This window comes from Grampus griseus, assembly GCF_964374135.1.
Source record: "Grampus griseus genome assembly, chromosome: 1".
NCBI lineage: Eukaryota > Metazoa > Chordata > Mammalia > Artiodactyla > Delphinidae > Grampus > Grampus griseus.
In genome coordinates, this window is record NC_139017.1 from 168,416,642 (window position 1) to 168,430,997 (window position 14,356).

Sequence of the window (14,356 nt, forward strand, 5' to 3'; positions counted from 1 at the left end):
ATTCGGCCTTCTCATCTGCTGAATGAGGGTAGTAAAACCTCTCTCACAAGTCTACTGGGAGAGAGGTCTAGAGAAAGAATGTAAAGATGGAGCGCCTAGGATGGTCCACAGGTCATAGCAGGCACTCCGCAAGCAATTACCATGATATGACTACATTGAAAAAGCCCCAAGTTGGGATTTTGTTCCTCTTTTCAGAGAATGGAGGATGACGACATCAAGGCACAGACTCCAGTTCAGATAAAGTTACAAAAGGCCATTTTGGAGCCGTACGCACAAGGCTGTAAATACTGTAACAATATTTTCCACAGTAACTCTCAGCCGTTAAATACATCCACATATAACCACCCCTGAGCCATTTATCCATGACAACTCAGTTTGGAACAATGAAAACATTTCAAACAATTAAAAGACCTGAAGCTCCTCTCCCTGTTCCTTTATGTTCTCCTCTAACTTCAGCCGTGGTGCCAAGAGAACGAGGCGCCAGGGAGCAGTGGAAAGCGCCTGTCGTCAGCGCTGATGCCCCGCAGCTGCGCCTCTGCTCACTTGCGCTGTCCCTCTGATCAGCTCACCCTGGCTCTGGCGCGGGGACGGGGCATGACTACAGAGGGCCTGCGAGACGCCTGCCCGGCTTCCCCACTGGCCGACTCCCCTGCTCCCAGTCCCCTCCCCAGGCCCGCACCGGCTGTTCAGTAGGCAGCTGACCGTCTGAGCACGTTCTCAGACACAGGCCACCGAGCCGTGGTGGCATATACTGTCATTTAAGATTCGGCCACCCTCGTGGCTACAGCTTTTGACCAGAACTGGGACACTCATTTGTGCCTCCTTTTCTGCCCTACTTGTTATTATGGTGGAACAACAAACGAGTCTGTCACCCTTTCTTAGTTGGCTTCAATTATAATAACCAACATTTCTATTTATATATATATATAGCACCTCATAGCTTAAAAACATTTCACATTTAATCCTCACAACAACCCTGTAGGCAGAAATTACTACCCTCATTTTACAGACAGAAAACAATCTCAGAAGTGAAAAACTCAAGAGCACATAGAAAGCAAGTGATGGACCAGGACTCACATCTGGGTGTCCTGGCTTCTGTGCTCTTTCCACTGGCCCCCTGCTGCTGCCCAGATCACAGTGATTCTAGTTCAAGGGTAACCAAGAAAGTAGATGATTCTACACAACCAGAGAATGTGAAGCTCTTCATGAAGCTTGTGTTGCTATAAAGGTTATGCCTTAATAAGCCTGAGGCCGTTAGCACATCTAATAAGACATACAATTTATTTCATTCATTCATTTTACATTTATTTGAGCACCTACTTTGTTCCAGGCCCTGGGGATACAAAAATAAATACCACCTCTGTCCAAAGGGCTGCTACACACAAAAACCTTAGGAACCGTGCTACCTCCTTCCTCTTGAGGCATGTGTTACACTTTTTCATCCTGTCTGCATCATTAAAAACCCATCTGTAGACAAGGACTTCGGCAGAATCATGTGGGACTCACAGTCAAGAACCTGCGCTCTTCAGTAGAAAGCAGAATAATGGCTGAGTTCAGAAGTCTTTAGGTTTAGCTTGAACGTGTGTGAGATGTTTACAGGGCACTCTGAGATCTCGAACACAAGTGCTACCTACAGGTATCAGATATTTAATACGGATCTACTTTACCCTAAGGATAAACGCTGAGGCAGACTCCCGAGCACTTAGGGTCTCGGTGGTGCCGCAGTGACATGACAGTGTATTTATCAACTATATGCGCTCTAAAGAATTCTGCGGGGACTCAGGAGAAAGAAAGAGAAATATCAATTCTGTACATACTTTGACATATTTTCCATGTAGAAGATATGGAGCCTGGAAATCATGCTGACAGTTGGAGTAGGCCATTCCCAAGCCCATTCCAGAGCCAAAGGCTAATGGCCACATTCTTCCTGGTGAGCAGAAAAGGAAAATCCCAATAGGGAACCATTAAGAGAAAATAAAGCTTTTCTCCAGCTTAAATACATTTGCTTAGGGTTCAATAAATACTCCACATGCATCATACTGTTGACTATAATATGCCACACACCTCTGTCAATGTTTAATCACCAGCCAAAAAATGGGAAAGGGGGCTCTATTAAGTACCCATGCTGCTAGATTTGAGGTATTAATAAGCCGTACAATATGAAAACAGCAGACACAGTTGAACCTCTTAACTTTTCTATGTCAGTTCTAACCATTTGCTCATATTAACTAACTCTTAAACTTAGAAATAAAACCACCTTTTGGTAAGGTCTTTGAATTTTTAAAATATGTAAGAATTTCTGGAACTTCCCTGGTGGTGCAGTGGTTAAGAATCCGCCTGCCAATGCAGGGGACATGGGTTCGAGCCCTGGTCCGGGAAGATCCCACGTGCCTCGGAGCAACTAAGCCCGTGCGCCACAACTACTGAGCCCACGTGCTGCAACTACTGAAGCCCGCACGCCTAGAGCCCGTGCTCTGCAACAAGAGAAGCCACCGCGATGAGAAGCCCGTGCACTGCAATGAAGAGCAGACTGCTGCCTCCGCTGCAACTAGAGAAAGCCCACACACAGCAACGAAGACCCAACGCAGCCAAAAATAAATATAAATAAATAAATTTATTTTTTAAAAAATAGAATTTCACCAATATCTACATATTTTGATTCTAGTAAGTCATGAGGTTTTCTTAAGCCAATGCCATGATTATTTCACATCAGCACTATGTGTGAATTATGATTCTCTAGTTGTGTATTCCCCACCAGTTCTTCATGGAAAGAGGTCAAAGTGACCCCTTTGGCTTCCATTCAATATCCAAACTGCAGAAGTTCTTCCACAAAATGAAAGTGACATTTCTTGCCCTTTGCTTAGGAGAATTTTTGGCCAAAAAGCATGGGTATTTCTGGTCTACTTTTTTACTACCAGCAGGACTCTCGTTTTCAAGTTCCTTTAGAAAAACTTATAATTAATTAGAATTATCTGAGAGTGTAGATTTGGCCAAATGACTCACTGGCATAAAGTACAGGCTTTTTTTAATGAAGATATCAGGCACCCTGACTCAATGCTCAGGGGGAATTCTGGAGATGCCCAGCCCATTTTGCCCTTTTTTGAGTCCATGGTCTTTGTCTAGCTCATTTTAGAGGCCTACCCAAACCCATAAAAGGATGGACTGGCAGCCATGTAGCCATGCCTTCCAGAAGTGTCCCTGCCATGTGCACCTATACACCAGGACATTATGTTGTAAAGGTAGGAAGAGTCACACTTACTTTTAAAGAAGGTAAGTGAGAAAACAAGTCCTAATCCAAAACCAGTACCTACAAAGAGGGGGAAAAACATGTTAAATATCTTAATAGTAATGACAAAAACAAAACGAACATTTCATAAATGTGAACACCTATAAAACAGATTTTTTAATTTGGTAGAGAGATGATTTTCTCATTTCTAACCTTCCTTCTTCTTGTCAGAGGCTTTATCTATGACTTTGGTCCCTTTGCCCCAATAGGGTATAAGAACTTTCTTCACCATTCTGTCTAAACAAGTCTTAGGGATGGGAGAACAAACCAGGAGGCAGTTCCCGAGTAGAGGCTCTCTGCACTGCTTGCGAACAGCGTCCAGCACCTTGGGCTCTCCCACCCACCTTCCGCAGCGGTGCCACAGCCAGCACATCAGGGAAACAATGTGAGCAGGAAGCTCCCCTTGTCGTTTCAGCACTTTGAGTGATGGCTACTTTTTGAGGAAGATGCAAAGGAGTGATCCAGAACAGTTGCCAAAGGTTGTCACAAGTCAAACACAAGTCAGAGTGTCCAGAGAGAGGGAAAGCACCTCCTCAAGTGTGAAGATTAATCCCCTCTCCTCATTTTACTCATAGGGCATTTTTAACCACTATCTTTCAAAATAAAAGAACAGATGCAAGCCTCTTTTAATGATCTGGTAGAAAAAAAATTTTTTTAATACCTAATTTTAAATCAAACTTCATAGGAACGTAAGCTTGGGGTTAAAAAAAGAAAACAAAGAAGGTTAAATTCTCATTTTGACCAATATTTCTCAAACCTTGGTCACTGCTACAGTCATAATTTTTGCTAATGCGTACTTCACCTGCACACTTATTTTCTTTGAAAAAACCATCAATGTATGTATTTAATTATATAAATTCAACCTCAACTTAAAAAATATTGGTATAATCATAGATTTGAGTGCTACCTATATTTTTTTCATAAGGTGTGTTAAAATGAATGTAGAACCATTAAAATAAAAACATTTACCTGTGGTACTACTTTAGGAAAAAAAATCATCTCACATACTGTAGAGATACATGTCCCAAACTTTGAGATAAACTTATTTTTCCATTATCAAAAAAGTAAGTTACACATGCCAAGGAAGACAGCTAAGATCTGACTTTTTCCCAGACTTGACAGATTAATTGTTTCCAGACTCTTCAGAGTATTCTGACGCTCTTTACTAAGTGTCTGCTCCAAGGTCCAACAGAGACCCTGACCAACCTCTTTACAATTAAGCACCACATAAAAGTCCCAATTCTCACTTGCCTTAATGGTTTTCAAATATGTGCTGTTGAAATTCCAAGAGCTTCTTTCCTGTCTAACCATGAATTTAGGCTACTGCAGTGTGAACATTCAAAGTACTCCTCAGTCAGCAAACCTGACCTTTCTGCTCCAAACACAGAGAACTTCGTCTTGAGCAAACAAGCTAATCCACACCTTTTTTGCTTCACCTATGCAACAATCCAGCTGATGCTGGCCTGAAGAAAGTGTTTATGCCATTATCCAGAATGATTTCTGATAATTTTCTCTTACCGTCTATAGGTGGCCATGATGTGTGTTTCCTTCCTATGACTATATCCTATACAAATATGAATTTTAATTAAAAATCATTACTTTGTACTGTCCAATAGACTCTGCATTAGGTACTGGTGCCCAACTTTAAAATGCAACATTTGAAGATCACTCATGTCATCCCAATTTCTATGTAATTTAATATAATGATGGAAAACTCGTCAGTTTACAGACCACTATAGTTAACCTATTCAAGGCTGTTATAAAGAGAAGGAAAAGGAACAAACATCAGTATTTCCCATGAGTACCCAACATTCCCTCCCTACTCTACCAAAGAAAAAAAAAAAATTATCTTTTAAACCAAACACCACCCTGATATGGTATTACCCCCCAGTTTCCAGATGCAGAAAATAACTTGCTCAAGGACATGCTCAGTTAGTGGAAGAGCAATGAACTGGGCCCAAGTCTGTCAGACTCCAAAGCCACTATACCCACTATGTCCTGACACTGGATTCCCCTACAACTTAAACCCCTAAACAATCACTACCTCCAAGGGAAATTGGAGTGTCAAGATTTCTACTGCCAACGAAGTAGGATACAGCCAAAAACCAAATTGTGCTTCCTATGCAACAGCCCAGAACACTAGGCAACCAGGGTAGTAACAAGTCTGCACAAGGCCAGATGGGCTTGTGCCGATTCATTCCCAGACTAATCCTACAGCACATGTCACAGACACAAGTCTACCTGGTAGGTGTGATTCAAAAACTTCAGGGAAATGGCAACTATCACAATCGATAGTCCTCAGCAAGAATCTGCTGTTGCTTGGTTTATAAAATGGCACAGGATTCAATTTCAAAGCAACTTGCCTCACCCCCTTGCAGCTGGAAGATGAGTAAGACAGTAAATTGGTACTAGAAAATGAGGTAAAGAATTTGGACTGGCCTACAGATTTCAAACCAGGCAATGGGATGGGAAGTTAGGCCAGTAAAAACATAATGGCTTACAATCTGAGCTTTTGGTCTTCTCCATCTGGAAGGCAATTTTTTGGCAAACAAATCAAAAGCCCAAAAGGAAAATATTTCAGCATTTTTCTTGTCCCTCTGATTCCATGCCTGTCTCTCCTATTTTCCCCCAAGGAAAGAAAGCTCTCTGATGCTCAACTTTTCCTAACAGTAGACCAAGAACGATGCTAAACCCACTGCTACCAGTATCACTCAACCACAAAGAGGAGAAATGCTTCAACATCAACCAGTACAGAGCAGAAAATCTTCCCTCTCTAGACTTCATTTAAGTTCAGGTATATGCCTGACCATCCAGTTTTGCTCCGATTAAAGGCATTTACCTGCAAGTATAAATATGAGATCAAAATTACAGTTCAGACTAGCCCAAAGACGGAGTGTACTCTACAGTCTTAGTTAAATTGGGCTGCTACATCTTCAATTCCTATGAGACTTTTCTTCTCCACTTCTATATTTTTAAGACACAAAATATCAAGTCTGTTCTCTTCAGAAAAAATAATATGGAAAATGATGTTTAAATGCCAACGTGTTACTTTAAGTTAGCTACCTCGGTTATTTAAGAGATAAACAGTGGTGGAACTGCTGATGAGTTTTACAGGTTCAAGTTCTCACATGCTCAATTTTCTTTTAAAAGGCAACATGTTGCTTCAAAGAAAGTCCCACCTGATTAGGGGACACCAACTCTGCAGCTGTTTCCACTAAAGATTGGCACCTCTAGGCCAGGTTTAAACTTCATAACAATAAAACATGAAAGGTTTGTCTTACAATGAAAACAAACCAACATGGAAAAGAGAAGAGTTTTCTCTGCCTTTGGCCACTTTTTTTTGTTGTTGCATGACAAGTTCTCTTAGAAGAAAAAGCCAAAGGAAAAAGTACAAAGCATTTTTCACCTTCCCTGGAAGCAAATATTTAACTATGAATAAAATTTATATAACTCTGCCTCCCCTTTTAAGCCTGTTCTTTTGGCCCATGATGTCTGGAATGACAAATAACCCTAAAGTAAAGAAATGCCTGATTGTAGGTACACATCTTCCTAATGGCAAAGTCCACCAAGGGGGGTGGGGAGCAAGGCAAAGAAGCCAAAAAAACAACAAAAAAAACCCCCACCCCATAACAGAGAAGCCTTATGGAATTGACATTAGGCAGGAAGCCCGTGCTCTGAAACCATTTCTTCTGGAAAGGAAAAAGAATTGGCACAAATTCTTTCAAAAAGAAATTACTCTGAATCAATCTAACCCTGCACTTTAGGGCATGCTTAGTGCCCAAAAGGACATCATAAAACCAGCTAGTAGATAAACACACATTTTTAGAAAGAAGCAATTCCTTAACAATTCATCTGATACTATGTTAGTAACAAAACAACAGAGAAGTTGCTCCACTAACTACATAAAAAATACTGCCTCATCACATCCCCAAGTGGAGTTTATAACAAATTTAAAAGAATAACAACCAACAGCAGGATACCAGTGTATACCCTAAGCCACACTTTGTGTGGGGGGGAGCGGAACTATGCTGATGGCCCTCACTGTGACATATGGACCATTTCTAGTTAATCAATGCAACTTTTAGGAAAGTCTTTGCTCTTACCATGCCATATATCATAAAGCTTGACTTCACTGAAATTACTGAGAAAGCAAACATAATCTGCAAGAATTAAGAAGCAGCCTACATAATCTGACTGCAGTCCTGGGGTAGAAATGTACTTTGAATTTTTGGGGGGGCCGCACCGGATGGCATGCAGGATCTTAGTTCCCCGACCGGGGATCAAATCCAGGCCCCCTGCAGTGGAAGCGCGGAGTCTTAACCACTGGATTGCCAGCGAAGTCCCAGAAGTGTACTTTGGATATCAGTCCCTAAGCAGAACAAGTTGGAGCAATAAAGGTTCCTGTGGAATCAACTTTGTAGAAGTCGCAATTGCCAATGGACTTTCAACTGAGGAAGAATAACTCAGTGTTGGGAGAGGCATAAAAAAATCCTTAGAAAGTCACTTAGAAAACATTTCTATGAAAAACTGATCATAGGGGAAAGAAGACCATAGACCCATTTTATTTATCAATAATTGATTATATAATTAAGATCTCACTCCAGCTTATAGTTAACATTTTAAACAAAGCTCCTAAATTCATAAGTCTAATGTGTAGTTATCAATGCTAAATTTTCATCTGCATCTAAAAATTAAACTTGCAAAGCAACTCCATTTTAAGTTTATAATATAACAAGATGTATGAGCAAAACCTTAACTACCACATTCAACTGGCAGCTTATGAAGATGAGAAACTACAGGAACTATAAGCAAGGTTTCAAGATCCTAGGAGCCATGGGCCAAACAACTTTATTCTTAACTGTCTGAAAGAAAAGATACAGCTTCCAAAAAATGAGAGATTTACTCTCCCACTGAGTGGGATGGCAAGAGCACTGATGCTGTCACGAGACAGGCCCAGTTCAGATCGCTGGGCCATCCTCACCAGCCAGCTCTCTGACCTTAGGTCAGTGCTTTAACCTCGCCCGCCCTCAACGTGCTCATCTGTAGAGTGAAAACCATCTCCTAGGGTTGCTGTATTAGGAAAAGGTAAAGGTATCTGCAGTGTCTGACACAGACTTCAATAAAAAGTAGTTAAGTTCTGCTACCTTTCTAAAAAAACTCAAAAGATCTCAAAACTGTAAGGTAATAGTTAAATCCTCTACTAAAACACAACTCCCTGGCTTGTGGAGGATCACATTGTGGGTGAACCACAGCTGAAAATCAGAATCTATTTTTCCCACTCTTTGCATAGTTGACTTTATTTCATAGGCATTAGCAACTGTTTATAGAAATACATCAGGTTTTGCTACATGTTTTTTAAAAAATAGGAGATTCCTTTAGACTCACTGCTGAACTAGAACATTTTGCTTTAAGATATAATAAAGATTTTCCTAGAGCTGTCTTGTGTTTAATAAAACTATATTTATGCTTTGAACATGGATTAATATGAAACTGGCCTATTTAGAATGGGTGTGCTTTCCTGTTCAATCATGTTTCTATCAACACTATTACAATCATCAAATGCATTTGTTGTGACAGACAAACAAGAACGTGCTTTTATAGAAAAGTACCCTTGGGACTGAGTTTGGTGAGAATTACATTTCCAAGAAACATTCCTAATTTATGAAAGATGCTCAGGGCCCAATTTATGAGGGGGAAAAAATAGTTTTAAGTCAACTCCAAACTGTGTTACCTAATCCTTTGAGGCAAAGACAGATTGTCCCAGGTGTCCATGTGTAAATGCCAAGTCATGTGAATTAACCAAGAAAGTGTGCCAGACCAAAGGCCCAGAGATGGTAAATGTGGTCTGTGTTAATCAGCTTCTCACAAGTCAACATTGCTGCAGGGAATGTAGGAAATAGACTAAGAAGGTGGCTATTTTACAAGACCTTAACCTTCCTGTTGCCTATCGGACTAGACAGAGGCTGAAACATCTGTAGGAATTTCTAGGGTGGACATCAAATACCAGGATTCTGATCAGAACAAGTAAAGCAGTCAGCAGAAAGCAGTAAAGATAGGGAAGGTAAATGTGGAAGTCATTACTCGTGTGCTCTGCTTGAAGAAAAGCCAAACTCACAAAAAGGGTCCTTTTAAATGAGTGCATATAGCACATAATCTAGCTTTCAGAATTCTGACAGTCGTACAACTTTCCAAGAATGAAAAAAAGAAACATGGCTGTACACATTTTACTAAAATATAGTTAGTTAATTCACATGTGGGCATAGTATGTAGGACAATGTGAAGACGCTCTGAAGATTAATTATTAGAGGGACATTGAAAATGAAGAATTATTAAGTTTCAATAAACACAATAAAAGATGCCATGTGTTACATTTATGGGGGCAGGGCGATTTGGAGGTACTAACACTTATAGAGTGGCAGGCACTGCACTACCGTTTCTATATATTATTTCATTTGATCTACAGAACCAGCTATGAGGTGTACTATGATCTTGTCTTACAGAAGAGGAAACAATGTAAAGGGGTTAAGTGACTTACCCAAGTACACACAACTAAAAAGGGGAATTCAAACCCAAGCTGTCTGACTCCAAAATCATGGCTCTTCCCTATCCGCAGAGATAAACCTCAGGGAGAGGTCAGGAGAGCAGCAGGGAGACTACTCTATTGTTACATGACACAAAGTGTTTTTCTGGATTTTCTGGACTGTAGTGCTCTGCATGGGTAATTTATGACTATGTGACTCTTCAATTCCTCAAGAAAACAACAGAAACCACAGATGTTTGACTTATCAAGAGTGATAACAAAACTCTGAAATGACTTAGAATCAATGAGAAACAGTCAACAAGTCAAGCTGGGATGTACTTCCCTCTGCGCACTGGCTGGAGATAAAATGAATTCAAACTGTTCAAAAGGGACAGTTGAACAGTATTCAACTGGTATTTTCCAGCAAGTCCCTTCCCTCTCAATACCTCCAGCCCCTCCTCATCAATATCAGTAACTGGATTCTCATCTTTGTGAAAGTAAATATAAGAATCAGGGGGCTTCCCTGCTGGCTCAGTGGTTGAGAGTCCACCTGCCGATGCAGAGGACACGGGTTCATGCCCCGGTCCGGGAGGATCCCACGTGCCGCGGAACGGCTGGGCCTGTGAGCCATGGCCGCTGAGCCTGCGCGTCCGGAGCCTGTGCTCCGCAACGGGAGAGGCCACAACAGTGAGAGGCCCGCGTACTGCAAAAAAAAGAATCAGGGATTCATTATACCCTATGTATACATCATTATAGCTATTACGTTGTTGCCTATTTCTGATTCAAATGAAAAACCAATGGAGAAACAAGAACCAATGGTTTCTTTTCCTTATACATTTACTTGATCTATATTTATTAGCATTTATTAAGTAGAAGGCACTGGGGATAAATTTCTTTCCTCTTGGAGCACATCACTAGAGTATGTAGTGTTTATTCTTCAAAAAGTGCGAAATGTTACCCAGTGGTTACACGTCAGTTATAGGGTTATGTGGACTTGGGGGTAACATAGGTTAAACATGACTGAGAATACTGATTAGGTATGTGGTATGTCTCAGTCCCTGGACAAATTATATACCTTCTCTAGGCGTCAGTTTCTTTCTATAGAAAAACAGGAATACTAATATTGCCTATCCCTGACTGGGGAATAGCAAGGATGAAACAATATAAAATGTGTAAAAAGCTTGGAAAAACAGTGCATTGCACACAGTAATTGTAATTGCCTTCTTTTGCCACAAAAAGCATTTCAAGAACAAATATTTACTGAGCACTGAAGGGCAAGAGTACTGGGTTCAACAAGGGTCAGAAATAAATAAGACAGTCTCTTCCCTGGGGAGCTTGGGATCAAGAAGGAATAACAAGTCAGGTATCCAGAAAACTGAACAAAAGCAGATCCTTGGTGCCGGAAGAGGGACAGTGTTCTGCTGGTCTCCAGGAAGGTGGGAACACATTTAGCAGAGTTTTTGGGTTTTTTTAATCTTCAAGAAAGAAGTGGCATTTGAGTTGTCTTAAATGGTAGACTTTTAACAGCAAGAGTTGGGGAGGGGGGTGGCGCATCCCACCCAGCGGCCACAGAGAAGCAGGGCTTGTGCAGGGAAATGGGAGTGGGGGCAGTCTAGGCGTGTCTCTGAGAGCAGGAGACAAGGCTAGAAAGGGACGGGGGCCTCTGAAGGCACCAGAAGCTGGACCGAGCAGTCTGCACAGCACTTAATTCAGGAGGCAGGGGCTTCCCTGAAGAGTTTTTAGAAAGGCATAACGTGACTGAAGCTGTGCTTTAGGAAGATTCAGCTGACTAAGGTGTGTAGGATTACTTGGAAAAGAAGAGACATTTTGCTGGCAGAATTTACAGGACTTAAGAACTGATTAAGTGTGTGTATGTGTATCTGGGGTTTTGGGGGGAGGGGGGTGCAGTGGGGAAGAAAATGCTGAGAACTTCTGCCTGGATAATTATAAAAACATTGGTGATGGGGCTTCCCTGGTGGCACAGTGGTTAAGAATCCGCCTCCCAATGCAGGGGACACAGGTTCGAGCCCGGGTCCAGGAAGACCCCAATGCCGCAGAGCAACTAAGCCCGTGTGCAACAACTACTGAGCCTGTGCTCTAGAGCCTGCGAGCCACAACTACTGAGCCCGCACACCTAAAGCCCGTGCTCCGCAACAAGAGAGGCCACTGCAATGAGAAGCCTGCGCACCACAACAAAGAGTAGCTCCCGCTTGCCACAACTAGAGAAAGCCCACACACAGCAACAAAGACCCAACACAGCCATGAATAAATAAATAAAAATAAACATTGGTGCTATTTAAAAGTCATCAAATAACCTTTTAATACCAAATTCCCTTAACAAATCTAAAATATAATTTGATTTATAAAAATGCAACATCTACAATGTTTTCATGAACACCAAATAACATCACATAAAGTGAAGAGCATTTGCTAAGCACTAATGCTTCAGGATTAAATTACCTCATTACATCTTCACAATAAACTTCTCTTATTAGCCCCATTTTATAGACCAAGAAACTGAGACACAGAAAGGTTAAGTAACTTGCCTCAGGTCACATGTCTGGGATTTGAACCCAGGCAGTCTGACTCCAGAGACCTCGTCTTCGGTCACCATGTTAACCCTGCCACCGGTGTGACCTCCTCACAGATATACAGTTATTAATCAACCTGACTTACCAAAGGAAACTAAATACCTTCCAAAATTCATCCTAGCCAACACTATGTGTGGGCATTTCCTTCATTACATAAACTGAACACCCACTGTGTGCCAAGCACTATGACAGGCCCCAGGAAATAAGGTTCTGCTCTCAGTAAGTTCATTATTTAGTGTTAGAGCCTACTGATAATTAGAAACTCGAAGTACAAGGAACAATGACAGAAACAGGATGTGCTAGACGCACTGAGAAGGGCATGCAAACCATCCTGGAGGGTTAGAGAAGGGGGCAGGAGAGAAGGGGACGAGAGAAACGCACTACGAGGAGCTCCCGGTCACTAAATTACCGTGTGCAGTGGGAGATAAAGCCAGACAGTCTCCTATGGCAAACTACGGATCTTGGCCTCTATTACAAGCAGTAGGGAAGCAGTGGCAGAAATTAAGCAAGGAAACAACACATCAGATGTGTACTTTACAACAGCCCACTCACAGCAATGAGGACAGATTTGAAGGCTCCATCCAAGATGGAGACACCAGTTAGGAGAAAGCCATTGCAGTAGGCCAGGTGGGAGCTAGGTCCACGCTTCTGATTCTCCCTTCTCTGCTATCTGACTGAAAAATGTGACCCTACATACTTTGATCTCTCCTCAACACCACACTCCCCCCATCCCCTGCCTTTGTGTACTCCATGCCTAGCAGAAATGCGAGACGGTACTAAAGGTAAGCAGGACTAAAGGTAAGCAGGACGGGTTAAAGCACAACTCTGACCAGGGATTAGGAATTTCTGAGGAGTGGGAGTGACCACACTTTATGATGATTCTTAGATAAGGGATGCTTAGGTAAAGATATAGTCATGGACAGAGATGCAGAGATGGAAAAGGGGGTCAAATATTTTAAAAATATACCAATGGTTTTGCAATTAAGGTAGTGTTGGTGCAAATGGTGACTATCCCAGACCAGCATTCACAAAAGTGTGGGAATGGCTTGTCTGAATTTCGGGGACCTCTGTGAGCAAGGAACTTTTTCCTTGCTGTTCAAATCTGGCTCTCAGGCTTCCCTGGTGGCGCCGTGGTTAAAAGTCCGCCTGCCAATGGAGGGGACACGGGTTCAAGCCCTGATCCGGGAAGATCCCACACGCCGCGAAACAACTAAGCCTGTGCGCCACAACTACTGAGCCTGCGCTCTAGAGCCCGTGCGCTACAACTAATGAGCCTGCGAGCCACAACTACTGAAGCCCACACACCAGGAGCCCGTGCTCCGCAACCAGAGAAGCTACCGCAATGAGAAGCCCACGCACTGCAACCAAGAGTAGCCCCCGCTCGCCGCAACTAGAGAAAGCCCACACACAGCAACGAAGACCCAGCACAGCCAAAATTAAATAAAATTTTTAAATTAATTAATTTAATTTAAATGTCTTCTTAAAAATCTAGCTCTCATAAGGTGCCCAAGACTATGAGGTTTAGGAAACAGCACCCAGCTGACTTTCTATTACAGTAGTATTCTACATTCTTTCTTTTTCTGTTTTTTAAAATGTATTTATTTATTTATTTATTTATGGCTGCATTGGGTCTTCATTGCTGTGCACGGGCTTTCTCTAGTTGCAGCGAGCAGGGGCTACTCTTCGTTGCAGTGAGCAGGCTTCTCATTGCGGTGGCTTCTCTTGTTGTGGAGCACAGGCTCTAAGCGCATGGGCTTCAGTAGTTGTGGCTCGCGGGCTCTAGAGCACAGGCTCAGTAGTTGTGGCTCACGGGCTTAGCTGCTCCGCGGCATGTGGGATCTTCCTGGACCAGGACTCGAACCCGTGTCCCCTGCATTGGCAGGCGGATTCTTAATCACTGTGCCACCAGGGAAGCCTACAGTCTTTCTTAAAGGCATAAGTACTCTACAAAGCCCCATA

The 14,356-nt window shown here is 42.2% G+C and overlaps 1 protein-coding gene across 1 annotated transcript in view; it reads right to left on the reverse strand.

Annotated features, from left to right (window-relative positions):
* The window catches only part of MICOS10 (mitochondrial contact site and cristae organizing system subunit 10), a 36,690-nt gene that overhangs the window by 614 nt on the left and 21,720 nt on the right, over nucleotides 1–14,356 (reverse strand). The window contains exons 2-3 of the mRNA XM_082667093.1: nucleotides 3,260–3,307; nucleotides 1,818–1,927 (exon numbers count right to left, since the gene is read on the reverse strand). Coding sequence (XP_082523219.1) covers nucleotides 1,818–1,927; nucleotides 3,260–3,307 — 158 coding nt within the window. The remainder of the gene's footprint in view (nucleotides 1–1,817; nucleotides 1,928–3,259; nucleotides 3,308–14,356) is intronic.